Source organism: Nyctereutes procyonoides, unplaced genomic scaffold, assembly GCF_905146905.1.
Source record: "Nyctereutes procyonoides isolate TBG_1078 unplaced genomic scaffold, NYPRO_anot_genome, whole genome shotgun sequence".
Lineage (NCBI taxonomy): Eukaryota > Metazoa > Chordata > Mammalia > Carnivora > Canidae > Nyctereutes > Nyctereutes procyonoides.
This window is the reverse complement of record NW_026575024.1, coordinates 27,373,348-27,400,665: the sequence shown is the minus strand read 5'-3', so window position 1 is coordinate 27,400,665 and position 27,318 is coordinate 27,373,348. Positions and strand designations below refer to the sequence as shown.

The 27,318-nt window shown below is 46.5% G+C and overlaps 1 protein-coding gene across 3 annotated transcripts; it reads left to right on the top strand.

The window, feature by feature from the left end:
* The first annotated feature begins 1,249 nt into the window (after nucleotides 1-1,249).
* On the top strand, nucleotides 1,250-26,096 carry CUNH20orf96 (chromosome unknown C20orf96 homolog). Of its 3 annotated transcripts, XM_055343442.1 has the most exons (11): nucleotides 1,250-2,493; nucleotides 2,852-2,900; nucleotides 3,441-3,564; nucleotides 13,678-13,790; nucleotides 18,278-18,436; nucleotides 20,833-20,932; nucleotides 22,128-22,285; nucleotides 22,365-22,466; nucleotides 22,625-22,711; nucleotides 23,497-23,615; nucleotides 25,131-26,096. In XM_055343442.1, exons 1-11 carry the CDS (start codon nucleotides 2,474-2,476, stop codon nucleotides 25,189-25,191), a joined length of 1,092 nt encoding a protein of 363 aa, XP_055199417.1. In that variant the 5' UTR covers nucleotides 1,250-2,473; the 3' UTR covers nucleotides 25,192-26,096. The 3 variants fall into 3 exon arrangements, with proteins under 3 accessions (XP_055199417.1, XP_055199436.1, XP_055199427.1); XM_055343452.1 differs by lacking the exon at nucleotides 1,250-2,493 and having other exon boundaries at nucleotides 2,824-3,290; XM_055343461.1 differs by lacking the exons at nucleotides 1,250-2,493; nucleotides 3,441-3,564 and having other exon boundaries at nucleotides 2,704-2,900.
* The last annotated feature ends 1,222 nt before the right edge of the window (nucleotides 26,097-27,318 follow it).

Below are 27,318 nucleotides of genomic sequence, written 5' to 3'. Positions count from 1 at the left end.
TAGCAGTGTTCTAGCAGTCAGACTGGCCTATTGTGGAGATCACAGAACCAGGGGCCAGGCAGGTACCCTCTGAGCAAATCAGTCCAGATGGGTACCAAGGCCATCTACAAAGGGGAGGCACGACTCATTTCTGGCAAATTACTGCCATAGAAGGATATCAGAATTGGTCAATTTGGCACCTTAGTCTAGATTTTATTTATTTTTAAAAAGATTTTATTTATTTATTCATGGGAGACAGAGAGAGAGAGAGAGAGAAGAGGCAGAGACTCAGGCAGAGGGAGAAGCAGGCTCCATGCTGGGAGCCCGATGTGGGACTCCATCCGGGGACTTCAGGATCACACCCTGGGCCGAAGGCGGCGCTAAACAGCTGAGCCACCCAGGGATCCCCCTAGTCTAGGTTTTAAATGACAGTCTTCTGGAATTGAATTTTTTTTGTTAAAATATTTTATTTATCTATTTGAGACAGAGTGCGCGAGAGCGAGCGAGTAGGGGGAGGGACACTGGGGGACAGAAAGAAACAGGCAGGCTCTGGGCTGAATTCAGATCCCAACACAGGGCTCTGTCTCATGACCCTGAGGTCATGACCTAAGCTGAAACCAAGAGTCAGATGCTCAACTTACTGAGCCACCCAGGCACCCCAGATTTGGACTTTTTAAAAAAAAGCTCATTAGGAAACTCTGGAGGAGGCATGATTTGAGTTGGACCTTGAAAGAAGTAGGTTTTGGAGAGCAAGAGAGGAAAAAAATCTGTGGCCACATTTTGGTAGGCAGGTCTCTCTGTCCTGCAAGGTTGTAGTGTGGGTGTGAGAGGAAAGGAAGGTGTGTGTATGTGTGGGTGGTGGTCGTAAGTGGTATGAATCCAGATGTACTTTGAAAGTATGACAGACTTGATGTGGGATGAGAGGTGAATCAAAAGATGAATCAAGGGTGACTTCAGGAAGAGGGCTGCCATTTTGAGTTGGAGGAAGAGTTGCATGTTAGAATTGCCTATTAAGGGATACCTGGGTGGCTTAGTGGTTGAGCGTCTGCCTTCAGCTCAGGTTGTGATTCCAGGGTCCTGGGATCGAGTCCTGCATCAGGTTCCCCACAGGGAGCCTGCTTCTCCCTTTGCCTGTGTCTCTGCCTCTCTCTGTGCATCTCTCATGAATAAAATCTTTTATTTTATTATTCATGAGAGACACAGAGAGAGGCAGAGACACAGGCAGAGGGAGAAGCAGGCTCTATGGAGGGGAGCCTGATGTGGGACTAGATCCTGGGACTCCAGGATCACACCTTGGGCCGAAGGCAGTTGCTTAACCACTGAGCCATCCAGGCTTCCCAGTAAATAAAAATCTTAAAAAAAAAAAAATTGCCCGTTAGGCTCTCAAGTTGAGATGCTAAGTAGGTGGTTGGAAGTGTGTAGCTGGAATTCAGTGGAGAGGCTGGAGATACGAATCTGGGAGGCATCCAGGTAGAGCTAGCATCCAAAGTCACAAGACTTGAAGGAAACATGAATGGAGTGTGAATGGAGAGAGAGGGCTGGGACTGAACCTTGAGACACTCAGTAATAAAGGAAGAAGGGGATGAACCATCAAAGGAGAGATCAGGAAGCCACTTGAGAGTGGTTTTTAGGGCACCTAGTTTAGAAAGTGTTTCAAAGAGGGAGTGATCTGCTCTGTCAAATGCTGCAGATAGGCCAAGTAAAACGACAGAGGAGTCACTGTGGCGTTTAGCAAAGCAGAGGGCACTGGTGGCATTGACAAGGGGAGTTTTAGTGGAGAGGTGGAGAATGAAAGCCTGACTGAAGAGGTGGAAAGGAGCGGGCAACAGTAGGTAAACCTCTCTATGAATTGTGCTGTAAAGTGAAGCAGAAATTGCAGGGTAGTTAGATGCAAAGTGGTCGCTTTTTAAAATCGAATAAAATATGTTGGTATACTAACGGGAATAATACATATGGGAATAATACAGGATGATGGGAGAAAACAGAATTGCTGGCGCGGTCTCTTAGAGAAAAATGAAGAGAGTAGGCTGGCTTCAGTGCACAGTTGTAGGAATCGGGCTTAGGCAGTTTATACTGTCACAGGAGGGAGGCGATTAGGTGGGTAAGGAGGTGATGTGAAAATGCGAGTTTACTGATCCTCACGATTTTCTTAAGTGTTCTAGTAAGCAAAGTCATTAGCCAAGAATAAGGATGGAGAAGAAAGCGCTGGGGGTTTGATGAGAGGAGAAATATGACAATTCTTTAGGATGATGGGCAGGGCCAGGTGAAAGATTGGATGGAGTAGGACTCGGAGAGGTTAGTCCCTCTAGGCACTCGGTAGCCTGCGTCCGTTTCCTTGGAGACGGAGAGGCGGGACTGGTCTCGCTGGGAAGCCTCAGCGGCCTGGGTTACCACGCGGTGCACGCTGAAACAAGAGAGTTGGAGACTCCGAGTAGAGAAGTATCGCAAGAGATCAGGGCCCCACGGACCCACGACTCTTCTTCCATTTTCCCCAATGGCGCGCGTCTTCCTGAAGTAGGTCGAGGAATCGAAGGATGGCGGAGTGCGCATGCGTGTCCCCCTTCGCTGGGCCCGCGCGGCGGTCTCTTGACCCCGCCCCCTCCCTGCCGCCGTCCCGCCAGCCCCGCCCTCCCTCGCCAGCCCCGCCCTCCCTCGCCAGCCCCGCCTCTCCCTCGCCGGCCCCGCCCCTCCCTCGCCAGCCCCGCCCTCCCTCGCCAGCCCCGCCCTCCCTCGCGCTCTCCCTGCCCCCGCTAGCTCCCGTTCCTAGTGAACTGTGGTCTCTGTGGACGTCCCACGCCTGTTTCACGCTTGCTGCTTACAGTCCCAGGGATTGGGAATGATGGAAGTTCTTTCCCGCCCCAACTCTTTCCAGACCCAAGCACCCTGGGATTCACTCCACAGTCTACAACTTCCAGATTCCGGTGAGTTGGGGAGGCCTTAGGGGGAGATGGGGGCTTGCTGACCCTGGGGCCTGGCCCTCAGTCCGCCACGGCCGGGACTGTCCCGGCCGATAGAACCTGGAGCCTTGAGTGCCAGGCCTACGTGTCTCACACATTTGCCGTAGGACCCGTGCCATGCCTCCAAACACCTTATCAGAATATGAGGGTATAATACACTGCTTCTTAGTCATCTCTGATTGCTCCTCTGGTTTCCCTTTGGGTCTTTTCCCTGCCTTGTGTTTCTCACAGCCTGGAATCCAGCTTAGTAAATTATGGCTGGCTGATAAAACAAGTGATAGCTAACATTTATGGAGCTCTTACCACATGCTTTACAAATATCATCTCTTGGAATTCTCCCATCAACCTGTGGAGGTAGGTTTTATAATTAGATCTAGTTTACAGATGTGAAAATTGAGGCTCAGACCTCAAAAGTCACTTGTTCAAGGTCACAGATATCTGTAAGGGGCGAAGCTAGGATTTGAACCCATCAGGCTATGTGACTGATTGTGTTGTATCTGGTAGGATTATGTTCCATGGCAGCGGTCCAAGCAGAAAACCAAGCCATCTACTACTACTCTGCCTCCAGTCCTACAAACCAGAGGCCACCAGAAAAGCACAACGAAGACTTTGACTAGCATCCTGCCAGGTGGGCAGAGGCACTTGATGGGTGATAAGCAGATTGGGTCAGGATAAAGTGTATGGAAAGTGCTTCACCTTTGGTGACATCAATTATGTTAGACTAGGCTAATTGCTGTAACAAACAATCCCCAGGTTTCAGGTATTAGTACAGAAGCTTGTTTCTCATTTATGTCAAAGTACATTTGTGGATCTGCAGGGGAGGAAGTAATCTTTCTACATGATCATTCAAGGATCCAGGTTCCTTCAACCTTTATGGCTCTGACAGTTTGTAAGGTCTTGAAGTCCTCTGCTAGATACTTCTGCATTCAGCTGGTAGAAAGTAAAGAGAGAGAGGGCGTGTGTAAGAATATGGGTAGTTTTGAGGGCAAGTTTTTTTCAGGGCTTAGACTTGACAAGACATGTATCACTCCCACTCATATTCCAGTGGCCATAACTCAGTCATATGACCACCCTTAACCAAAAGGGAAGATGAGAAATGTTGTCCTGCTTTGTGTCCAAGAGGAAAGGAAACAGGGTTTTGTCAACTCAGGATAATCTCTGCCATGTTGTCATGTTGTCCAGGAGAGTTCTCAGGCCCTTGGCTCAGGCTGACACAGATTCATATCTTGGCTCTGCTGTTCTCTATCTTGGAAAGCCATTTCTCTCTCTGAGCTTTAGTTTTCTCATTTGTAGAATGAGGACCTGATAGAATTGTTGCAAGAATTAAATGAGATCTATGTAAAGCACTGTTGCTCTCAACCTTTTCAGACCCAACATTCCTTTTAATAACAAATACTGGGATCCCTGGGTGGCGCAGCGGTTTGGCGCCTGCCTTTGGCTCAGGGCGCGATCCTGGAGACCCGGGATCGAATCCCACATTAGGCTCCCGGTGCATGGAGCCTGCTTCTCCCTCTGCCTATGTCTCTGCTTCTCTCTCTCTCTCTCTGTGACTATAATAAATAAATAAAAATTATAAAAAAAATAATAACAAATACTTTGTAATATTTCTTTAGTATCTGAAATAAACTTCATAGAAAATATAACTGATCTATGTATATAATTAAAAAACTTAATATGCTTCCCTAAGTGTAAAGTAAAGGAAAAGTAAAGGAAGGTTACTTATAGTTAAATAACATATATTTCAGTATGTAAATGCTCAGGATGAACTCTACTAGATGACAAAGCTTACCCACAGATGTGGAATCATGTGTGGTGAATTTAACCACTGCAAATGCAGACTGACTCGTGGTGGGATATCAGAGACTCAGATATCCAGAGGGATTTGTCATTGCAGTCATGATGGTGCATTACCTGCAATGGTGCCCACCTCTTTTTTTTTTTTTTTTTAAGATTTTATTTATTTATGAGAGACACAGAGAGAGGAAGAGACAGAGAAGCAGGCTCCATGCAGGGAGCCTGATGTGGGACTTAATCCAGGAACTCTGGGATCACGCCCTGAGCCAAAGGCAGACGATCAACCGCTGAGCCACCCAGGCGTCCCTGGTGCCCACCTCTTGATAAAGTTCTAAACAGAGCAAAGTATAATCTTCCCTTGATGGTAGCTGCTTTCTTGGAAAAGTCAGCATAGCCATAAAACCCTGCAAAATATTCTTTGTGTTTATATGTGAAAGAGTTAAGTTCTGAATCAGATCACTATAAATAAGATTTTTACCAATATCAGTATCTGTTAGGGCTTTGGAAAGTCATACAGGACTTAGGAGAATTCTGTGTTCTCTGGGGCTGTCCTGTTCTGGGGGATATCTAGCATCTTTGGCCCCCACTGCCAGATGCCTTTTGGACCCCCAAAATTTGTGAGAACCACAAATCCTCCCTGCCAATGTATCTAAAACACACCCCTGTCAGGGTAGCCCCGGTGGTGCAGCGGTTTAGCGCCGCCTGCAGCCCAGGGCGTCATCCTGGAGACTCTGGATCGAGTCCCACATTGGGCTCTCTGAATGGAGCCTGCTTCTCCCTCTGCCTGTGTCTCTGCCTCTCATTCTCTCTCTGTGTCTCTATGAATAAATAAATAAAATCTTAAAAAGAAAATTAAAACCCCCTGTCAAAACTCTTTGATGTAAAGTAAAGTACCCTTGGTAGTGACAGAATTTTTGTTTTGTTTTATTTTATTATTTTTTCAGAATTTTTGTTTTAGGCTCTAGACCCTAGTCATACAGTATCTACAAGGAAACTCTTTCCTTTCTTTCACTGGGGAGGGAGTGAGGTATGCAACAGACACAACCATGGTAAGAACAAGAGCAATTAACATGTACCAAGCACTTACTTTGTGCCAGATACTATTCTCAGCACTTGACCCGTATCACTTTATTTAATCTTCTCAACAACCCCGAGGTATTGAAGGTGCTGTTATTCCCACCTTCTCTTAAGAGATGAGGCATGGACAGGTGTAACTTTGAAAGTCATATAGGTAGAAGGGGGCAGAGCCAGGCTGTGACATTTGGCAGTTTGGCTCCAAGAGGCACAATCTTTCTTTTTTTTTTTTTTAAGAGTCAGGGGAAGAAACACCTGGGTGGCTCAGTGGTTGAGTACCTGCCATTGGCCCTGGGCGTGAGTCCGGAGTCCAGGGATCCAGTCCCACATCAGGCTCCCTGCATGGAGCCTGCTTCTCTCTCTGCCTGTGTCTCTGCCTCTCTCTGTCTCTGTGTGTCTCTCATGAATGAATAAATAAATAAAATCTTTTAAATTAAAAAAAAAAAAAGAGTCGGGGGAAGGGCCGAGGGAGAGGGAGGGAGAGAATCAAGCGGGCTCCACACTGAATGTGGAGCCTGATACAGAGCTTGATCCCAATTCTGAGACCATGACCTGAGCCAAAATCAAGAGTGGATTGCTCAGCTGACTAAGCCACCCAGGCTCCCCTTGAGGATGCACAATATTAACCATGTATTTGTGGAGAGAGTATGGGTGCTAGAGAAACATGGACCTGAGTTGGTGTTCCAGTTTCCCTTCTTGCGAGTCCATTTAGGTTACTTGTCACAGCCCCAGTCCACAAGGATTCCTGCCTTTGTGCAAGTGAAATCATCTGTATAAATTATAATGATGAACATAGCTACTGCTTGCTGAGGACTTATTTTGTGTCAGGCTCTGTTGTAGATGCTTCATTCATTCATTCATTCATTCACTCATTCATGTGTTCATTCAGCAGCTTTCATTTGCTGAGTACCCATGTGCCCAGCACTGGGGTAGCATTGTTGACTCATGGTAAAGGAATTTGGGTTTATGCCTGTGTAGAGTTCACAGATTGGGTTTCTAACTGTGTAGAGTTCACAGTGCTGACCTCAAACATGTAACTACACAAAACTTTAAATGCACTGGAGATAAATGGATAGAAGGAGGTTATCATTTCATTCATTCCTTATGACCTGGGAGATGATATCACCATCTTACAGATGAAGGAACTGAAGCTTAGGTTGGTAACATGTCTTATGCAAAGTCATGTCCTTGAGGGCAGCTTTGTGTATTAAAAAAGATAAATCAGGGACGCCTGGGTTGCTCAGTGGTTGAGCATCTGCCTTTAGCTCAGGTTGTGATCCTGGGGTCTTGGGATCAAGCTCTGCATTGGGCTTCCTACTCAATGGGGAGTCTGCTTCTCCCTGCTTATGTCCTTTCTCTCTCAAACAAATAAATTAAAAAACTTAAAAAATAAAGATAAATCAACTGATTCTGCCAAGATGGAGTAGCACCATTCCTTTTGGTCCTCCCTTTTACAACTGAAAAAAGCCCTGGACATAACACAATGAACAGAAGAGGACTCTGAAAACTGGAAAGAAGAAGGTGGACTGCCAGAGTGGTGAGCAGTCATCTGGCCTTTATACTACGTTTCAACTGGTGACTATCTGCTAAAATGACGATGAAGTAGGATCCAGAGTATTATTTAAAACATTGAGGATACAGGGGCAGCCCCGGTGGTTCAGCGGTTTAGTGCCTGCCTTCGACCCAGGGTGTGATTCTGGAGACCCGGGATCAAGTCCCACGTCAGGCTCCCTACATGGAGCTTCTCCCTCTGCCTATGTCTCTGCCTCTCTCTCTGTGTGTCTCTCATGAATAAATAAATAAATTAAAAAAATAAAACATTGAGGATACAATAAAAGTTACTTGTCATACCAAAAATAAGGAAAATCACAGCGAGTGAGAGAAGACAGACACCAACATTGACATGATTCAGAATGATTTAACTTTTTATTTACAGATGACATGCCCATCTACATAGAGAATCTTAAGGAATTATTAAATTTAAAAGAAACTAGAATTAATGAGCTCATCAAGATTGCAGAATACAAGTACACAAAAATCAAGAACATTTTGAAAGTTTCTTTTTATCTATCTATCCATCTATCTATCTAGAGCAAGTGAGAGCTGAGGGAGGAGCAGAGGCTCTCTCCTTGAGAGAGAATCCCAAGGAGGCTCCACACACCTAGTGCAGAGCCCCATGCAGGGCTTGATCTCGTGACTCAGGTCATGACCTGAGCTGGAATCAAGAGTTGGACTCAGCCACCCAGGTGCCCCAATCACGTTTCTATGTGCTAACTGAATATGAGGAAAGCAAAATTAAAAGTACATTTATAATGTATAAAAGTACATTTATAATATTTATAATATTATATATATATACACACACACACACATATGTATATATATTAGATTTATTTATTTGACAGAGCACAAGCAGGGGGAGTGGTAGGCAGAGGGAGGAGGAGACTCCCCCAAAGCAGGGAGCCCAATGTGGGGCTCGATCCCAGGACTCCAGGATCATGATGAGCTGAGGTGAAGGCAAATGCTTAACTGATTGAGCCACCCAGGTGCCCCTAAAATATGTTTTTTAAAGATTTTATTTGTTTTTTTTCAGGTAATCTCCACATCTAATGTGGGGCTCAAACTTAGAACCCTGAGATCAAGAGTTGCATGTTCCACTGATTGAGCCAGGCAGGTTCCCCAGAAAATGAAATATTTAGGTCTAAACTTAACAAAGCAAGTGTAGGACCTATATACTGAAAATTACTTAATACTAATGAAAGAAATCAAAGAACTAAATAAATGGGAAGACATACTATGTTCATAATTAGGACACTCAACATAGTAAAAATGCCAGTTCTCCCCGATTTGGTTTATAAGTTTAATGTAATTTCTGTCAAAATCCCAGCAAGTTGTTTTGTAGACAGACAGGTTTATTCTAAAATTTATATAGAAAAAACAAGGCTCTAGAATACATAAACTATTCTGAAAAATAAAAATAATGTGGGAAGAGTCACTTTACCTGATACTGAGACATATTATTATACCCTAAGTAATCAAGATAGCATAGTACTGGCAGAGAGACAGACAAATAGATCAATGGAGCAAGATAGAGAAACTAGAAATAGAGCCATACAAGTATGCCCAGCTGATTTTTGATAAGCTGATTTTTGATAAGATTTTTGATAAGACAGTTCAGCAGAGGAAAAAAAAACCTTTTCCAGAAATGGTGCCGGAGCAATTGAACATCCATAGGCAAGAGGAAGAACCCTGACTTGAGTTTCAGAACTTAGACAAAAATTGGGATCCCTGGGTGGCGCAGTGGTTTGGCGCCTGCCTTTGGCCCAGGGCGCGATCCTGGAGACCCGGGATCGAATCCCACATCAGGCTCCTGGTGCATGGAGCCTGCTTCTCCCTCTGCCTGTGTCTCTGCCTCTCTCTCTCTCTCTCTCTCTCTCTCTGTGACTATCATAAAAAAAAAAGAATAAAAAAAAGAACTTAGACAAAAATTATCTCTAAATATAAATGTAAGATGAAATAAAAATTAAATGTTAAATGTAAAACTGTAAAAACTTTGAGAGAAAAATATAGGAGAAAAAAGCCTTTGGGATCCATGGCCAAGTCAAGAGCTCTTAGACTTTCAACCAACAGCTTGATCCATAAAAGAGAAATGAAATAAATGGATAAATTGGACATCGTCAAAATCAAACACTTGTTCTGTGCAAGACCCTGTGAAGAGGATGAAAAGACAAGTTACAGACTTGGAGAAAATACTTGCAAACCACCTGTGATAAAAGACTTCTGTGTGAAATATATCTAGAACTCTCAAAACTCCATAATTTCTAACAATTGAATTGAAAAACAATTCAGTTAGGAAATGAGCAAAAGAGGGGTGCCTGGGTGGCTCAGTCAGTTAAGCATCTAGCTTTGGCTCAGGCTGTGGTCCTAGGGCCATGAGATTGAGCCCTATGTGGGACTCCCTGCCCAGGGGGAAGTCAGCTTCCCCTTCTCCCTCTGCCCCTCCCCTGATTGCAGGCTCTCTTTTTATCAAATAAATAAATAAAAAAATTAAAAAAATATTTTATTTATTCATTCATGAGAGACAGAGAGAGAGGCAGAGACACAGGGAGAAGGAGAAGCAGGCTCCATGCAGGGAGCCTGACATGGGACTTGATCCCGCCTCTCCAAGATCACGCCTCTCCAAGATCACGCCCTGGACTGAAGGTGGCGCTAAACTGCTGAGCTACCGGGCTGCCCAGTAAATCAAATCTCAAAAAAAAAAAAAAAAAAAAAAAAAGAAAATGGGCAAAGGAGGGATACCTGGGTGGTTCAGTTGGTCAAGGGTCCAGCTCTTGATTTGGGCTCAGGTCATGATCTCAAGATCATGGGATGGAGTCCTACCTCAGGCTCTGCTTAGTGCTGAGTGGGCTGGGGATTCTCTCTCTCCCCCCTGCTCCTCCCTCCCACTCACTGGTGTGCGCTCAGCTCACTGTCTCCCAGAAATAAATAAATAAATCTTTAAAAAAATTTTTTTTTAAAATTTTTTATTTATTTATGATAGAGAGAGAGAGGCAGAGACACAGGCAGAGGGAGAAGCAGGCTCCATGCAGCGGGAGCCCGATGTGGGATCCGATCCGGGGTCTCCAGGATCACGCCCTGGGCCAAAGGCAGGCGCCAAACCGCTGCGCCACCCAGGGATCCCTAAATAAATAAATCTTAAAAAAAAAAAAAAAAAGAAAATAGGCAAAAGACATGAAGGAGAGACGTTTCACTGAAGAGGATATCCAGATGGTAAATAAACATGTGAAAAGATGCTCAACATCATTACTCATTAGGGATATGCAAATTAAACCACAACAAGTTGTCACTACACATCTATCAGAATGGCTAAAATGAAAAATAGTGAATAGCACCAAATACTGGCAAAGAGGAGAAACTTGATCATGCATGCATTGCTGGTGGGAATGTAAAATGGTGCAGCTGCTCTGGAAAAAAGTATGGCAATTTCTTTTTGTTTTTCTTTTTTCTTTTTTTTTTTTTTTTTGGAGCGAGAGAGAGCCTGTGCACACATATGAGGTGGGGGAGGGGCAGAGGGAGAAGGAGAGAGGGAATCCAAAGCAGACTCCAGGCCCAGGACAGAGTCTGACCTGGGGCTTGATTTCATGACTTTGAGATTATGACCTGAGCTAAAATCAAGAGTCAGATGCTCAAGGGACTGAGCCATCCAGGCACCAGAATATGGCAGTTTCTAATGAAACTAATCTGCAGTTTTCATCATTGCCCAACAATTGTACTCTTGGGCATTTATTCCAGTGAAATGAAAATTTATGGCACCAAAGCCAGAGCATGAATGTTTCATAGCGGCTTTATTTATAGTACTCCCAAACTGGAAGGAATCCAGAAGTCCGTAATGGTTAAATAATTCCATACCATGGAATACTCTCCATTAATAAAAAGGAAAGAACTATTGATATAGTCAATAACTTGGATGAATTCACAGAATTTTGCTGAGTGAAAAAAGCCATTATCAGAAGTTATATACTTTGTGATTCCATTTATACAGCATTCTGGGAATGACAAAATTCTAGAAATGGAGACAGATTAGTGATTGCCAGGGGTATGGACAAAGGTAGGGAGAGCATGGTAAGGGGAGGGAAGAGGATGTGACTATAAAAGGCAACATGAAGGATGCTTGTGTTGATGGAAATGTTCTGTATCTTGTCCATCTAATGTCAGTGTCATGATTCTGATATTGCAGTTAGTTTTGCAAAATGCTACCATTGGGAGAGACTGGGTGAAAGATACATAGGATTTCTATGTATTCTTTATTTTTTAAAAAAGTTTTTTATTTAAATTCTAGTTAGTTAACATACAGTGCAATAATGGTTTCGGGAATAGAATTCAGTGATTTCTCTCTGTATTATTTCTTAAAACTGCATGTACTTGAACTTATCCCAAAATAATAAGTTTAATTAAAAAAAAAGATAAATCAAGGCTACTATCACTAATGAAAATAAATAGTCATTATTAAAACTATAAATCTAAGTACTTAAGTTCAACTTACTAATCTTAAAATTTTTATAAACACTCCAAGATTTTGGAACTTGGTTAATTAGGTTCCCCTAATCCTTTTAAGCCACATTTTAAAATTTAATATATTCATTTTTCATTTTCAAATAGTTCACTTGTCTGATTAACAAAAACCATTGAGGATTTAAATAATTCTTGTACATCTAATAAATAAACTTCTAGGCATGGATAATCTATGTTCTCTTAAAAGTTTTGGTAATTTATACACATTTAATAAGAATGTCTGGGATGCCTGAGTGGCTCAGTAGTTGAGCATCTGCCTTGGGCTCTTGGCGTGATCCCAGGGTTCGGGACTGAGTCCTGCATCGGGCTTCATGAGGGGAGCCTATTTCTCCCTCTGCCTGTGTCTCTGCCTTTCTCTCTCTGCCTCTCATGAGTAAATAAATAACATATTAAAAAAAAAAAAAGGGGATCCCTGGGTGGCGCAGCGGTTTGGCGCCTGCCTTTGGCTCAGGGCACGATCCTGGAGACCCGGGATCGAATCCCATATCGGGCTCCTGGTGCATGGAGCTGCTTCTCCCTCTGCCTGTGTCTCTGCCTCTCTCTCTCTCTCTCTGTGTGACTATCATAAATAAATAAATTAAAAAAAATTAAAAAAAAAAGAATGTCTAAAACATTTAACTTAAATCTGAATAAAAATCTCATTTAAATTAGAACTATAGGGGAGCCTGGGTGGCTCAGTGGTTGAGTGTCTGCTTTTGGTTCAGGTCATAATCCTGGGTTCCTGGGATCGAGTCCCACATTGGGCTCCCCATGGAGAGCCTGCTTTTCCCTCTGCCTATGTTCTGCCTCCTTCTTTGTGTCTCTCATGAATAAATAAATCTTAAAAAATTTAGAACTATAAAATTAATTTATTGATAATTCCATCTTTTAAACAATACAATTAAATACCTGATATATATAGGTAATTCATAACTGTAACACAAAATTATTTTAATTTACTTCATCATTTCAGTAGTTATTAGTAAAATTTTTCCAGGGTTAGCTATATTGATCCATTAAAGAAATAATATTTTCTGAAAAGTACTGTGTTGCACCTGGAGCAGGGATTTTGGTGGGAGTCAAGAATGTGGGCATAGTAGTCAGATGATTTGGGTGATTTGTTTTAGGCTAGGCCTGAGAAGAAGCAGAGGTTCTTAGAACATGCCCTCCAAATGCCTTATTCTGATCTGAACTATTTCCATATGTCCTTGTCTGGCAGGACCACAGCTTTTATAGGTGTTTCAGATAACTAGTTGGGAGTTTAGCACAGCTTCTGGGCCTTTGTGTGATGCTGTGGTCCTGATGCCAATCCTCAGGTCATCAGTTATGACAGTGACCATTAGGAACGCATACTCAGCACTGAATGTGTCAGGGACTATTCCAAACACTTTAAGGTATAGTAACATCTTATTTAATCTTCAGGACAACCCTATGAGGTAGGCATGATGATGACTTCTGTTTTATAGGAGGGAAAACCTGAGGCACAGAGAGGTCATGTGACCTGCCCAAGCTCAAATGGCTGGTAGAAAGCAGAACCTGGGTTTGAACCCAGACTGTCTGGGTCATTACTTCTTGCCCTTGCTACCGGGCAGTCATATGGAAGTCCTTTGCATATTTCTGTCCTTTATATCAAGGCCCAGAGTGGGGCCTGGGAGCTTATTGATTGATGTGAGTCCCATGCTCCACCTCACTGACATGTATTATTAGGTTGAGAGTGGGTGGGGTTGGGGCTTGGGCCATCACCTGGATGGTGCATTCCCTGGGACCAGACCCTAGGCCTGCCCGTACCCTCACTCCCTCTCTGCTCTTTTTCATGCCCTAGGGTTGTATTCCAAGCCCACCGTGTTGATGACAAGCCAGCTGAGGAATCCACAAGAAAAGCACAGAGGGAAGTTGGACTCTGAGAAGGCACAGGCTAAAATTCAGCTAATGAGGGTATGAGCAGGATGCTGGGACTCTGGGTAGGGATAGGAGGACAGGGGGAGAGTGAGAGCAAACATGCACTGAACATGCAGTTTTGCAGATGCCGGGCTTGACTCACTTTCTCTTCAGCAGTGCCGTGGGCATGCTTATCATCACCCCCCATTTTACAGGTGGGAAACTGAGGTGCAGGGAGATCAAAGACTTGTACCAGGTCACATGGCTAGAAAGTGATAGCACAAGGGATCAAAGCTGGTTAAGCTAGGTGTTTGCCTTTGTGTTGAAGACCAGGAAAATGATCAGAATCACCTGTTTATTTTTTAAAAATTTTATTTATTTATTCATGAGAGACACAGAGAGGCAGACATAGGCAGAGGGAGAAGCAGGCCCCCTGCGGGGATCCTGGAATCATGACCTGAGCCGAAGGCAGACACTCAACCACTGAGCCACCCAGGCATCCCCAGAATTGCTTTTTTATTTCACTGCATTAGGGACACAATCTGGTGGCTTGTTCATTTGAAATTTTTTAATAAATTAACCTTTTGTGGAAAACTGCACCTTGGAGCAAAACTCAGAGGCTCACTGTTACATTTTTCTTTTTTTTTTAATTTTTTTTAATTTTTATTTATGATGGTCACACACACACACACACACACACACAGAGAGAGAGAGAGAGAGGGGCAGAGACACAGGCAGAGGGAGAAGCAGGCTCCAGGCACCGGGAGCCCGACGTGGGATTCGATCCCGGGTCTCCAGGATCGCGCCCTGGGCCAAAGGCAGGCGCCAAACCGCTGCGCCACCCAGGGATCCCTCACTATTACATTTTTCACATCATCCGATACAGCTTTAGATAATTCATGTTCTCACATCTATTGCTTTCTGATGGCTTCTGAATAATGTTTCAAAGTATTTGAAATGACTAAAAGGGGAGGAGTCTTTTGTGTCCCTAGCAGAAAGTAGAATATTAAATACATAAATGCTATAAAATATTGGAGAAGAATTCGTACTTTCTTCAAGAAAGTTTTTTTTTTAACTTATTCAGAGGCAGAGAGAGAGAGAGAGAGAGAGAGAGAGAGAGAGAGAGAGAGAGAGAGAGAGGCAGAGAGGCAGAGACACAGGCAGAGGGAGAAGCAGGCTCCATGCAGGGAGCCCTGTGTGGGACTTGATCCAAGGTCTCCAGGATCACACCCCAGGCTGCAAGCGGCGCTAAACCGCTGCGCCACCAGGGCTGCCCTTCAAGAAAATTTTTAAGAGCTCAGTGAACAATGACTACTATATAAGAAATAAGAAAGAATGTATTTGCTTTGAAACCTTTCTTCCCTTTAACCTCCAGTTTTGCGGAATGGTTCAGAGGTGGCCCAGCGTTCTTAAAGGAGGAACTTGTATGTCTGGTGTTATTTTTATCCTGACTTTAGAACTTGGACAGTTTAGCTCTGCAGCCTGGGCTCCCAACCAATTCCTAATGTTGTCTCTTGTGATCATTCAATCATTTAGTCAATAAATATTTATTGAATACCTACTATGTACCAGACTATGTTCTAAGTGTGAGGATTCACCAGTGATGTGGCCTCTGACCTTAGGGAGCTCACATTCGACTTTGAGAGACAGACGGTAAACAAGACAAATAAGTATATAATATGTGCCATGATGCTAAGAGCAATGAAGAAAGGTAAAGGTAAGATTAGAGGCTAGAGAGGCACAGAGGAAGGGTGGCTGTGACTATTTTAGGCAGGGTGGTCAGAGAAGGCTGCTTAAGAGGTGACATCTGAGGGAGGAATGTTCCAGACAGAGGAACCGCAAATACAAAGGTCCTGAGGTTGGTGTGTCTAGAGCAGGAGACGAGGAAAGATGGTGGGTTTGAGGGTATGGGTGATGACTTGTTTGCAGCTCTGTAGTCCAAGATAGAGCTTTATGTTTCTATGCTGAGTAAGGCAGTAAGACCATGGAGGATTCTGAGTGGATCAGGGATGTGATATGACCTAGGTTTTCACAGGAGTCCTTGGTTTGCTGCTGCTGTGTGGAGAATGGGCTGTGGAGACAAGGGGGAAACAGGAAGGGAGAAGTAACTACTCATTTGGTTTGCTTTTAGAGTTGGAACAGGATCCTGCCTCTGCCCTTTAGTCTCAGCACAATTACTTATTCAATCTGCAGCTATTGAGGGAGTGCCTACTATGTGAGGGGCACCACGCCAGGGGCTGGGGACACAGCTGTGAACACGGCACTCAGAATTGGTGCTGTTATGGAGCTTACACTGTAGTGGGGGGACCAATAATAAATGAATTAAAAAACCCCAAAGAATATTTACTCATCAGTTTATTCAACCCATACTAATGGAGCTCCAGGCACCATCCTATGTGCTGTGTCCTACCTCTGTGACAGAACACCTAGTGCCCCTGCCCTCTTGGCCGTTACATTCTAGTGGGAGATAGGTAAGAAATAAGAAAATGAAGAAAATAAGATAATAAGAAAAATATATAACAACAAATTGGGGCTAAGGGTCAGGAGGGAAACAAAGCAGGGTTTCTGCACTAAATCTGGTGGTCAGGGAAGATCCATTTCTAGAGCAGAGGTCATTAATTCTACAGTTTATCCAAATCCCCGGGGGTGTGTGCTAAGGATACAGATTCCTGGCGCCAGCCCCAGAGAGATTGGCTCCGTGGCCTTCTGTGTAACAGGACTAATAATAGTGCCAAGTGAAGTAGTTTATGTGAAGTGCTGAGCATAGTTTTGGGCACATAGTACACACTCTGTATGTTTGCAGTATTACTCTTTTTTTTTTCAAGGATTTTATTTATTCATTTGACAGAGAGAGAGAGAAAGAGAGAGAGGGAGAGGTCAAGCAGGGGAGCAGCAAGGAGAGGGAGAGGGAGAAGCAGGCTCTCCGCTGAGCAGGGAGCCCAGTGTGGGACTCGATCCCGGACCCTGGGATCAGGACCTGATCCAAAGGCAGACACTTAACCAACTGAGCCACCCAGGGGCCCCTGCACTATTACTCTTATTATTATATGAGGAATATGGGAGCTGAGCACCAGGAAAGGGTGGCTTCTAGTGAAGACAGAGAAATGAGGAAGAACAGAGGAATAAAGAGAGCACATAAGTCTGATGGTGGTGGAGCACTAGAGCCAGTTAGAACAGTATCATCTCTAGTTCCTGAGTGCACCTGAGTGTGCCAGGCACCGCCACTAAGTGGCTTGATTGTGAATATTATCTCATTTGTTTTTTTTCCAGCATCTCTAGGAAGCGAGTGTTAGCTTCCTAACCTTTAGAACGAGTATAGCAGGGTTCTGGGGGCTAACTCATTTGCCCAGGTTCCCTGAGGGAGTAAGTGGCAGAGCTGGTATTTGAACTAAGTCTAGGACTAACATCCAAATCTTTTTTTTTTTTAAAGATTTATTTATTTATTATTATTTATTATTATTTATTTATTTATGTATGTATTGTATGATGTATTTATTTATGATAGACAGAGAGAGAGAGAGAGAGAGAGAGAGAGAGAGGCAGAGACACAGGAGGAGGGAGAAGCAGGCTCCATGCTGGGAGCCCGACGTGGGACTCGATCCTGGGATTCCAGGATCGCGCCCTGGGCTGAAGGCAGGCGCCAAACCACTAAGCCACCCAGGGACCCCCCCCTAACATCCAAATCTGAATCACCACAAGGTTCAGCCAAATCTTGCCACTTTAAGCTCACTTGCTTCTTTGTCTTGATGTGGTGGGAAGGCAGACATTGGGAGTCAGAAGTCTGGCTTTCCAATTCCGGTGCCGTTACGTACAGGCTGTGTGACTTTAGGCAAGTCACTTAACCTCTCTGAGCCTCCATTTAGCAATAAAATAGAGGAGTTAGTAAACATAGGACCTTTGGATAAACTGATATCATGTGCCATGTGCCAAGTGAGGCACAGTGCCCAACACATAGTAGGCCCTCAACAATTCTTGTTATTACTGTAGATTTTGTGTACCTGCTGGAGGTGACCTGGGGCAAGCCCCTTACCCTCTCAGCCCCCTCCTTTCCACTGGGTGATGTATGAAATGAGAGAGTACTCATTCACCCCAGCTGCCTGATGAGCATTGGTAGCGATTATCATCCATTTTGCTTCCCCTGCTTCTCCAGACGTGGCCCATCACCTCTGCCTCTTTCTTACCTACCTGGGGTGTTTTTTATTAACTATGGTTACTACTATATTTTTTTGATTCTCAGAGGCCAGTGATAATAAGGTGCAGCTTTATCTTATTTCCCACGAACAAATTTTGTCAATTAGATTGTGGCATGCCACCAGTTGTAAGAGGCGTCCACCTCTGAGATGTAAAATTAGGGGGAAATGGACGTTTCAGAACGGATGAAATAGATCGGGTGCTGTGACCCGCAGACAATGGGGCCGCATTTACCAGTGGAGACCACAAGGGGGCGGGCGTGCGGCGGGAGCGAAGCGGTCCTTGGGCTCTGGCAGGCTCCGGCCGCCCCGCGCAGCACCGCCTCCCAGCCTTGCCCTCCCCTCCGCCTGCAGACGTTGCTCAGGAACCGGCGAACCACACTCCAGGAGCTCCGCAGCCATGAGGTCTTCCTCACCAAGCTCAACTGGGAGCTGATCAAGTCCATCCAGGACATGGAGGACAGCTCGGCCCAGAAAGTGCGCGCGATGCTGCAGCAGCAGGACAGCCTTGCGGTGAGATTCAACCGCCTCCGCCCCACCGACCTTGGCCTCCGCCCAATGCACCTCCGTCCTGCCCACGGCGCCGTCCCCTTGAGCGCTCGGGCGCCCTCTCCCGGCCGGTTGCACAAGCTGCTAACACCCTCTGGAAGATGCGTCTCTCACACACTTCTCCCCACCTACTTGGGCTTTGGAACCTTACCGAGTTGGGGGCTTATCCCAACGCCAGCATTTATTGGCTGGGGGACTTCGAGTTAGCCTCTGAGCTCTGTAAAATAGAGCACAAAGCACTTATCCTAAAGGGGGTGTTGTAACTACAACCACCACCATCAGTACTCACACAGTGTAACACTAAGTGTTCTGTTCGTATCCACATAAATCCTTATAACAACCCCATGGGGTGGGGATTATTATCTTTATCTTGCATAGGAAAAAATAGAAACGCAGATAGGCTGGATAACTAGCTCAAGGTCACCCTAGCTCACTCACCTAGCAAGGGTCAGAACTGGGGCTTGAACACGGGCTGTTGGCACCAGGATAGGCTCCTTCAGCCAGTGGTGGTGCTTATGGTCTACAGGGGGACCAACTTTCTGGAGATCCTAGGGAGCACCCTCTGCCTCTTCTGGGATACCCTTGGGAAAGCTGCCAGAACAGAGCTAGAGTCACAGAAAATGATTTCATGGAGAATTAATGCCCCCTGTCTGCAGTCTGCCCAAGCAGAAGAGGGACTGAGCTCTCCGGAGCCTGTGAGATGAAGACAAAATAGGTCTTGGGGACTCAATCTGCTCAGGCAGCCATAGCAAAACACCATAGACCCATGTGGCTTAGACATAGAAAGTTATTTTTCGTAGTTCTGGAGGCTGGAAGTCTAAGTTCAAGGCACCAGCAGGGTGGAGGTCTGGTGAGGCCTCTCTCCTTGGGGTGCAGATGGCTGCCTTCTCTCTGTGTTCTCATATGGCCTTTCCTCTTTGCTCACATGGAGTGTGTTCTGGTGTCTCTTCCTCTTCTCATAATCTTATCAGATTCTGCACCCTTTTGACTCCCTTAAATACCTGACTAAAGGCCCTGTCTCTATGTACAGTCATGTTGGGGGTTAGGGCTTCAGCATATGGGTTTGGGGGTACACAATTCAGTCTATAACACAGGTCAAGGACTGCAGTCATTCAGCCCTGGGGAACTTAGAATATTCTCCAAACTTACACAAAGTCATTGTTGATCTTCTGGCTTCAATCCATTAATACATTTTTTGTTCATCCTGAGTGCTTCCTATGGGCCCTTGGGAAACAGTGATCAGTGGGACACCTTGTATACATTAAGCTCTCATTCTAGTGGGGTCACAGGCAGTGAGAAAGCCGTTTGTGTGTCCTGCTCTGAGGATGGGGGATCTGGGGACCTGAGTGGGGCTTCTCACCCAGACACAGGAGGGTCACTTTCCTGGAGAAAGTGATGTGTGGGTTGAAACCTGCAGAAGTAGGTGCTAGTTGGTAGAGAGAGCAGGAGAGTTCTAGGCAGAGGAAATGGGTGCACAGGGCCTGTGGAGAGAAGGAGCATAGCTAGCTCAAAGAGCCACATGTTGGCTCAGGCCAGCTGGGGGAGGGCTTTGTTAGCCAAGGTAAGGAGATTGGATCTTATTTACAGGGCAGAAGGGAACCCCTAGAGGGTTTTAAATAAGAGGGGGATGAGGCCAGCTTTTTTTTTTTTTGAAGAACGATCATCCTGACTGGAGTGGAGCATAGATCAGAGGAGAATCGTTAGGGGTACCCCCAATAGTTAGGGGTAGCTATTGTAGTATTTGAGGCAGGAGGTGAAGAGAACTTAATAAGATAGTGGCCATGGGGATGGAGAGAAGGACATGTTTTTTTTTTTTTTAGATTTTATTTATTTATTCATGAGAGAGAGACACACACACACAGAGACAGAGACACAGGCAGAGGGAGAAGCGAGAGAGAGAGAGAGAGAGAGAGAGAGAGAGAGAGGCAGGCAGAGACACAGGCAGAGGGAGAAGCAGGCTCCATGCAGGGAGCCTGACATGGGACTCTATCCCAGGTCTCCAGGATCAGGCCCTGGGCTGAAGGCAGTGCTAAACCGCTGAGCCACCCCGGCTGCCCAAAGGACATGGTTTTGAGGGCTGTTGAGGGTTAAATCCATGGTGACATTTAGAAAGAGGGAGGGAGTGGGGACTGCTGCCTGGTTTTGGGCCAGTGCCTGGGTGCAGTAGAGCCACTGGCTGCAATGGGTTGTAGGAGAGGGTCCAGTCTGGAGTGATTGGGCTGGCCTCCAGTCAGGTTGTTGGGTCAGGGGTGGATTTGGATCTGGGGACTCCTCCAAGGAAGTGCCACGTCCCTTGGGAGCCCATGCTTGGGCAGCACCAGGAGAGGTTGCGGGGCGAGCTGACCTTGCCACTCCCACAGACTGTCATCGACATCTTGGAGTACTTGAACAAGAAGAAGCTGCAGAAGCTCAAGTGTGAACTTAAGGAGTGGGAAGAGAAGGAGGAGTCCAAGATGAAGCGTAAGAATCCCTGGGGTGAATTCCTTGATCCTCTCCCTGACTCTGGGGAAGTCAGCAGGGCATTCATCTTGCACCTACCTTTTGGAAACCAGTTGGCCCAGCATCTCCCCTCTTAGGCAGATGGGCTCACTACGATGCAGAGCTAATAGCTTACTTCTTGAGCTACTTCTTGGTCCACTGAAGCTTTGTATGGATGGGCACACTCTCAGCTGTTGCAACTACCCATGAGGCAGGGACTGTTCACCCATTTTACAGATGTGAAAGCTGAACCTAGAGGAAGTGTGGTAGCCTGCTAAAGGTCTTAACAGCCGGGAGCCAGAATCCAGGCCCAGCCTGCCTCTGCTTCCTGCCACGGTCTCTCTGGGAGTCAGTGGCTGGGCCAGGTCCCAGGTCTCTGGCCTCTATTGTGCTGAGCCTGTGGTTTCTTTCCCTGGAGCAGACTGAATGCCTTCCAAGGGGAGGGGTGGTGTGTCAGCCAGCCTCAGACCCCAGGGACACCCCCCCCCCATGGAGGGAGTCAATACAGACTTTGTCTCAGTGGTCACCTCAAGGAAGTCAGTGTCGCCCCATCTCCCTGGGTTTGTTGGGCTTGGGAGCATGTGCCTGAGGAGACAGGCCCAGGGAGGGACAGTCTTGGTCAGGCACACAATAAGTCAGCTGCAGAGCTGGGACTACTCTAGGGATCTTTTTTTTTTTTAATAAATTAATTTTTATTGGTGTTCAATTTACCAACATACAGAATAACACCCAGTGCTCATCCCGTCAAGTGTCCCCCTCAGTGCCCGTCACCCATTCTAGGGATCTTTTTTTAAAAAAGTATTTAAAAAATGTTTATTTATTCATGAGAACACAGAGAGGCAGAGACATAGGCAGAGGGAGAGGCAGGCTTCCTTCGTAGAGCCTGATGCGGGACTCGATCCCAGGACCCCGAGATCATGACCTAAGCTGACGGCATACCAACCACTGAGCCACCCATGTGCCCCTACTGTAGTGATCTTGCCCTGGTTTAGTTTCTCTTTCCTACCCAGTGTTGCCTCTTCTCCTGCAGGGGGTAAAGGAGTCTAGGGACTTAGCTTTGTGTGTGAGCTTGCTTCAACCAGACCCCAGTCCATTGGCCAAGGAGAGCTTTGCCTCTGGGATCTCCTGGGAGGGGTCCCTGAGGGAGGATCCTGCCTCCTGTCCCTGACCTCTGCAGACCTGGCGCAGCAGGTGGAACAGCTGAACGCCAAGATTGAGAACACCTACAAGGAGGTGAACTTCCTGAGCACGTACATGGACCACGAGTATCCTATCAAGTCGGTCCAGATTGCCAACCTTACGCGCCAGTTGCAGCAGATAAAGGACAGCCAGCAGGTAGGCGAGTTCCTGGCCCTGCCCCGCTGGCCCATCCTGGACACAGGCCTGGCAGCTCACACCCTCCTGTGGCCCCTAGGATGAGCTGGATGACCTTAATGAGATGCGCAGAATGGTCCTGGAGTATTTGTCTAATCAGATTCAGAAGAAGAAGGAAAAACTCCTGAAAGCTCTGGTGGTAGTGAGTAGCCAGCTGCTGTGGTGGGTGTCCGAGTGTCACTGCAAACCTGCTTCCTTTCCTGTCCTCCGCCTCCTTCCCCCGTGTGCCCCACTAGTCTCTACTGGGCTCTGCTGCCCAGCAAGAGGCACATGGGGGCCAGACCTCTTCTCCCTTTGTAGAAAAGCCAGCAGCCCCACCAGGAGGCTCTTCTGAAGAAGACTCGGGACAGCCAGTACATGCTCAAGTGCACGGACAAGTTCAGAGAAGTGAGTGGGCATGGAAGGTGACGGTCTCTTTGTGAAGGAGCAGAAGGATGGGGAGGGCCCCGGACTCTGTGGGAGTCAGGCTTGTCCTGATCTGGTGCTTGGGAGGTCTCCACCTCTGGTGCTGGCCTCCCTCCTTCCTAGTGCTGTTACTGTCATTGCCATTCATCTGAGAAGGAGGTTGGTGCAGGCCCAGGCCTTGCCTCTTGACGAGCATCACTGGTGACGACCCGTTAGCAACATTGCCAGGCATTGCCTGCTCACCTATCACTTCACTGTCATTACCACTCCCTATCTTTGCCCCTTAATTCTGGCCACTGAGCATCACTCGTTAGCCGTTAGCCGTCAGCCGTGTTAATGAACTTCACTGTCACCCCCCTTTTCGCATTCATTTTCATTACCACTGTCCGCGTGAGTGGCCTTCACCATCTCTGCCAGCCCCCATTCATTCTCATCACCAGGTACTAATCCCCTCTGCCACCTGTCTCCATGCTCTGAGACCTTGCCATTTTCAGCACCATCAGACGTTGGCCCTACTTGCAAGCAGCCTTGTGCTGCATGGAGGGGCAGAGCCCAGGAGGCCCTGTGATGAAAGTTTGGGCATTGTCAATATAGAGATGCTTTCTCTTTTTACTATTATTATGAAAAATTTCAAATATACAGACAGCAGAGAGCCCAGGAAGCTGTGCCATTTCCCTACATGTCCTTCCTCCTCATCGGTTTACCCTGTTCTCCCTTCTGTTGGGGGACGTTGGGCTCACTTTTCCATGCTATGCTTCTCCCCTCAGTTTATCCACCAGTTTGAGGAGGAGATACCCATATTGAAGGCCCAGGTGGAGCAGCTCCAAGTCCAAGTCCAGGAGCCCCGAGAGATCATATTTGCGGATGTTCTGCTTCGGAGACCCAAGTATGTGATCTCTTTTTGGAGATGCTTCTTAAACCCTCTATGCTGTGTCCTTGAAGTCAGTCTCTGGTCCCTGGGAAGGTAGCCTGGTGTAGAAGGCAGAACCCTGGACGGGGGGACCTGGATCTCACTTGGGTCTCACCTTGGCTCTGCTGCTGACCATGGGGCAGATGTGACCTTTCCCATCTCTGGGCCTTCATGTCCTGTTAGTATACAGGAAGATGAGTCACATAATCGTTTTGGACTCTTCTGGTTCCCAGATTCCACATTTCTACCAAGTGGGTGGACCCCTAAGCTCCTGGGTTGTTCAAAAAGTTGGAGTTGAGTAGGGTGGTTGGCTCTAGGGAAGAATGGCCTGGAAGATACTCCATGAGGAGAGAAGGATGTTTTCTCTGTGTGACTGGCTCCTGGGTCCCTGAGGAAGAACTTCCTTCCTTTCAAAGCCAGTTCTCTGGCCGCCTTTCTTGGATCAGGCTCTTTGTGGCAGAGCTTGGGGATCCCACTAGGCCAGGCCTCTCCATGATGGTATCCGGGACCTCCGAAGATAGATACTGGCTAGAGATGAAAGTTTGGGCATTGTCGATATAGAGATACTTTATCTTTTTACTATTATTATGAAAAATTTCAAATATACAGACAGCAGAGAGAATATTTTGATGCTTACTCGGTTGCCCGTGCCAAATTAGGAGTTACATTTTTGCCATATTGGCTTCATCTTCGTTCCTTCATTTTTTCTTGTGAGGTACTGTAGATTGCAGACATCCTAACATTTCATGCCTATGTACCTCCATGTGTGTCAGGAGAGTATGGAAACCATGAGAGTGGATGAGAGCTTGGGATAAGGTAGAGAGAGCTTGGGATAAGGGAGAGTCCTGTGGCCTCCTAAGTGTGCTGGTCCCTGAGATGGGGGATATATTGCAGGTGGGAACCCCTTGCTCTTGCCCTTTATGTGCAAGAAGGATACCCGTCAGGTACTGAGCACTTTTCCTATGTCAGCACAGCCCCACTTAGTCTGCCTGCCAAAGACTGAGGTTGGAATTATTGATTATTGTCCCCCTTTGACCAATGAGGAAACTGAGGCTGCTCTGGGTTCCGGCACACAGTGAGTGCTCATTACACAGGTGCCGACCGAAGGAGTGGGGCTCAGAGAGCTGTAGAATGAATGCTCAAGGTGACACCCACCCAGGTGTCCGAGCTGATCATTCTGACTGTAGAGAGAGTGCTCGTTGTGAGAGGCCCCTGCATTTCAGAGCTCAGTTACTGCTCCTTCTTGACCCTAGACCTCTGTAGGGGAACATTAGTCATGCCAAACCCATTCCTTTTTCATTCTTGGTGTGTGTGTGCGTGCACACCCACATGTACACTTGGGTTGCAAGGTCACAGGTCTTTGGGGATGGGGCTCCCCAACTAAGTACAGGTGTTGTGGAGAACAGGATTTCCCCAAGGGTGTGCTCCCCTACTCTGCAACTCTGGCGTCCCTGCTTGGCATCTCATATCCTCTTTGCTCTTCCTTACCAGGTGCACCCCAGACATGGATGTCATCCTCAACATCCCAGTGGAAGAGCTGCTCCCCTTCTAGATGTTGGGGCCTTGGGCCAGCCTTTCTTCCCTGCTCTTTTCCCCATACTCATAGCCTTGAATTGTCTCCTTCCATGACCACTTGCCCACTCAGACCCTAGTGTGCTCTCCCTCCCTTCCTTCTCTCCCTCCCTCCGTCTTTTCCCTCCTTCTTTCCTTCCTCCCTTCCTCCTTCCCTCCCTCTCTTCCTCTACCTTTCCTCCTTTCTCTCTGGTTGGTGCTGCTGCCTGGGCCAGGTGGGCATCCCCAGTCAGGTCTGCCACTCCTTTTTACCAATAAAGCTGGATTTGTATTTGCTCTTTTGCTTGGAGATTTCCAGCTCAGCTTTGAGAAGATGTGGTAGGAATGAAGTTTGTCTTAAGATAAGGGGTAGGTGACTGCTGACTCTATCTGGGCCACAGAACTTCTCGAGAAGTGCTGAGTGACACCGCCCCCCGCCCCGCCCCTTCTGACCTGGCTCTGGGCTGCTCTGTCCCTGGTGCAGTGGGAGCCCAGCTTCCCTCCTGATTTGTGCTCGGACCTGTTGAGCCAGTGCCAGGGCAGTGCAAATGCCAAAGGTCCGGCCATCTTGGCCTCACTTCGGACAACTCTGAAAGGCCTGTTCTGGCTCCAGAACTCTCTGTCTACAATTGTCCTTGGGCCTGCAGGGCAGCTTGACTTCTCCCTCTTCCCAGTCCTGCCCGCCCCCGCCCCTTCCAGTTGATTCTTAGTTGCTTGGTAATAAACATCCTGCACCTTACACTCTGCCCCAGAGCTGGCTTCCCCAGGGACCCAGACTGCTGTAATCCTCTGGTTGCCCACCAATCCACTCTGTGTACAGAGTGACTTCTGGTTACAAGCTACAGAACACCTAATCAGATTGTCCTAAACAATAGAGGGCTCAGGTAAATAAATGTTCTAAGTGAGGCGAGGCTTTATCCAGAAATAAAGTGACGTCACCAAAGACCCAGTTTCTTTCTGTTTCTCTACTTTGTTCTGCGAAGTGTTCTCCTGTGGTTGCAGTATGGATGCCCGCATCTCCTGGGGGTGGTGGTTTGCAACTCCCTGTTCATGTCCTTCTGGAAAGAGTATCTTTGTCCCAGAACACATGACCTAGATTAAGCTAGTAGGCACCTCCAAAACTATATGAATTGCAAACAGAAATGGACAATGTTTTTTGCCTTTTTTAGAAAAGATCTTATTATTTTTAAAAATTATTATTTTTTTAGAGAGGGAGGGGTAGAGAGACAGAGGGGGAGAGAATCTTAAGCAGGCTCCCCACTTAGCGTGGAACCTGATGTGGGGCTCAGTCTCACAAACAGAACGTGACCTGAGCCAAAATCAAGAGTTAGACGCTTAACCTACTGAGCCACCCAGGCACCCCTAAAGATTTTATTTTTAAATAATTTTCACACCCAAAGTGGGGCTTGAATTTATAACCCCAAGAGTCAAATGCTCCATTGACTGAGCCAGCCAGCACCTCAGAAATGGACAATGTTGAGCATAATAAGCACAAACACTTAGCTAGCACTTACTCTGTGCTTTTCATATACCCAGTCATTAAGTCCTCATAAAGTCAACCCTATGAGGTACGCATTGTTAAGCATTTCCATCTTATGGGTGAAAAACCCAGTACATGAAGAGACAAAGTGATTTCTCCAAAGTCACCAGGCATAAGGTAGCTCACTCTTTTTTTTTTTTTTTTTAAAGATTTTATTGATTTGAGAGAGAACACAAGTGGGAGCAGGGAAGGGGCAGAGGGAGTAGGAAGCCTTGACACAGGGCTCAATCCCAAGACCCTGAGATCATGACCTGAACTGAAGGCTGACCGGGAACTGACTGAGCTACCCACGTACCCCAGGGTAGTTTACTGTTAAACACTGTACTGTTAGGAGCTCAGATGAGCTGGGGAGCTGAGCCGCAGGTGTCAGAGTAGCCAGCTAAGACAAGTCAAAAGCAATAGTCAAGGCTTTCATTGCTTACCTCATGCAAAGAAGCTAAACCAGAGAAAGTGCCAACATCCACACTGTTGCACTTTCCCTATGGAATGGCATCCACAGTCAGGTGGACAAGTGCCTGGGGGTGGTCTCACTGTTGAGGGAGCCCTGAACAAAAGGCTTCTGCAGTTTTGTGAATCTGGGGGCCCCCT

Coding starts and splice junctions, on each gene's coding strand:
- CUNH20orf96 (XM_055343442.1), top strand. CDS start 2,474: ATGGCGCGCGTCTTCCTGAA. Junction 2,901..3,440: donor TCTACAACTTCCAGATTCCG/GTGAGTTGGGGA, acceptor TGTATCTGGTAG/GATTATGTTCCATGGCAGCG. Junction 22,467..22,624: donor TCCTGAAAGCTCTGGTGGTA/GTGAGTAGCCAG, acceptor CTCCCTTTGTAG/AAAAGCCAGCAGCCCCACCA.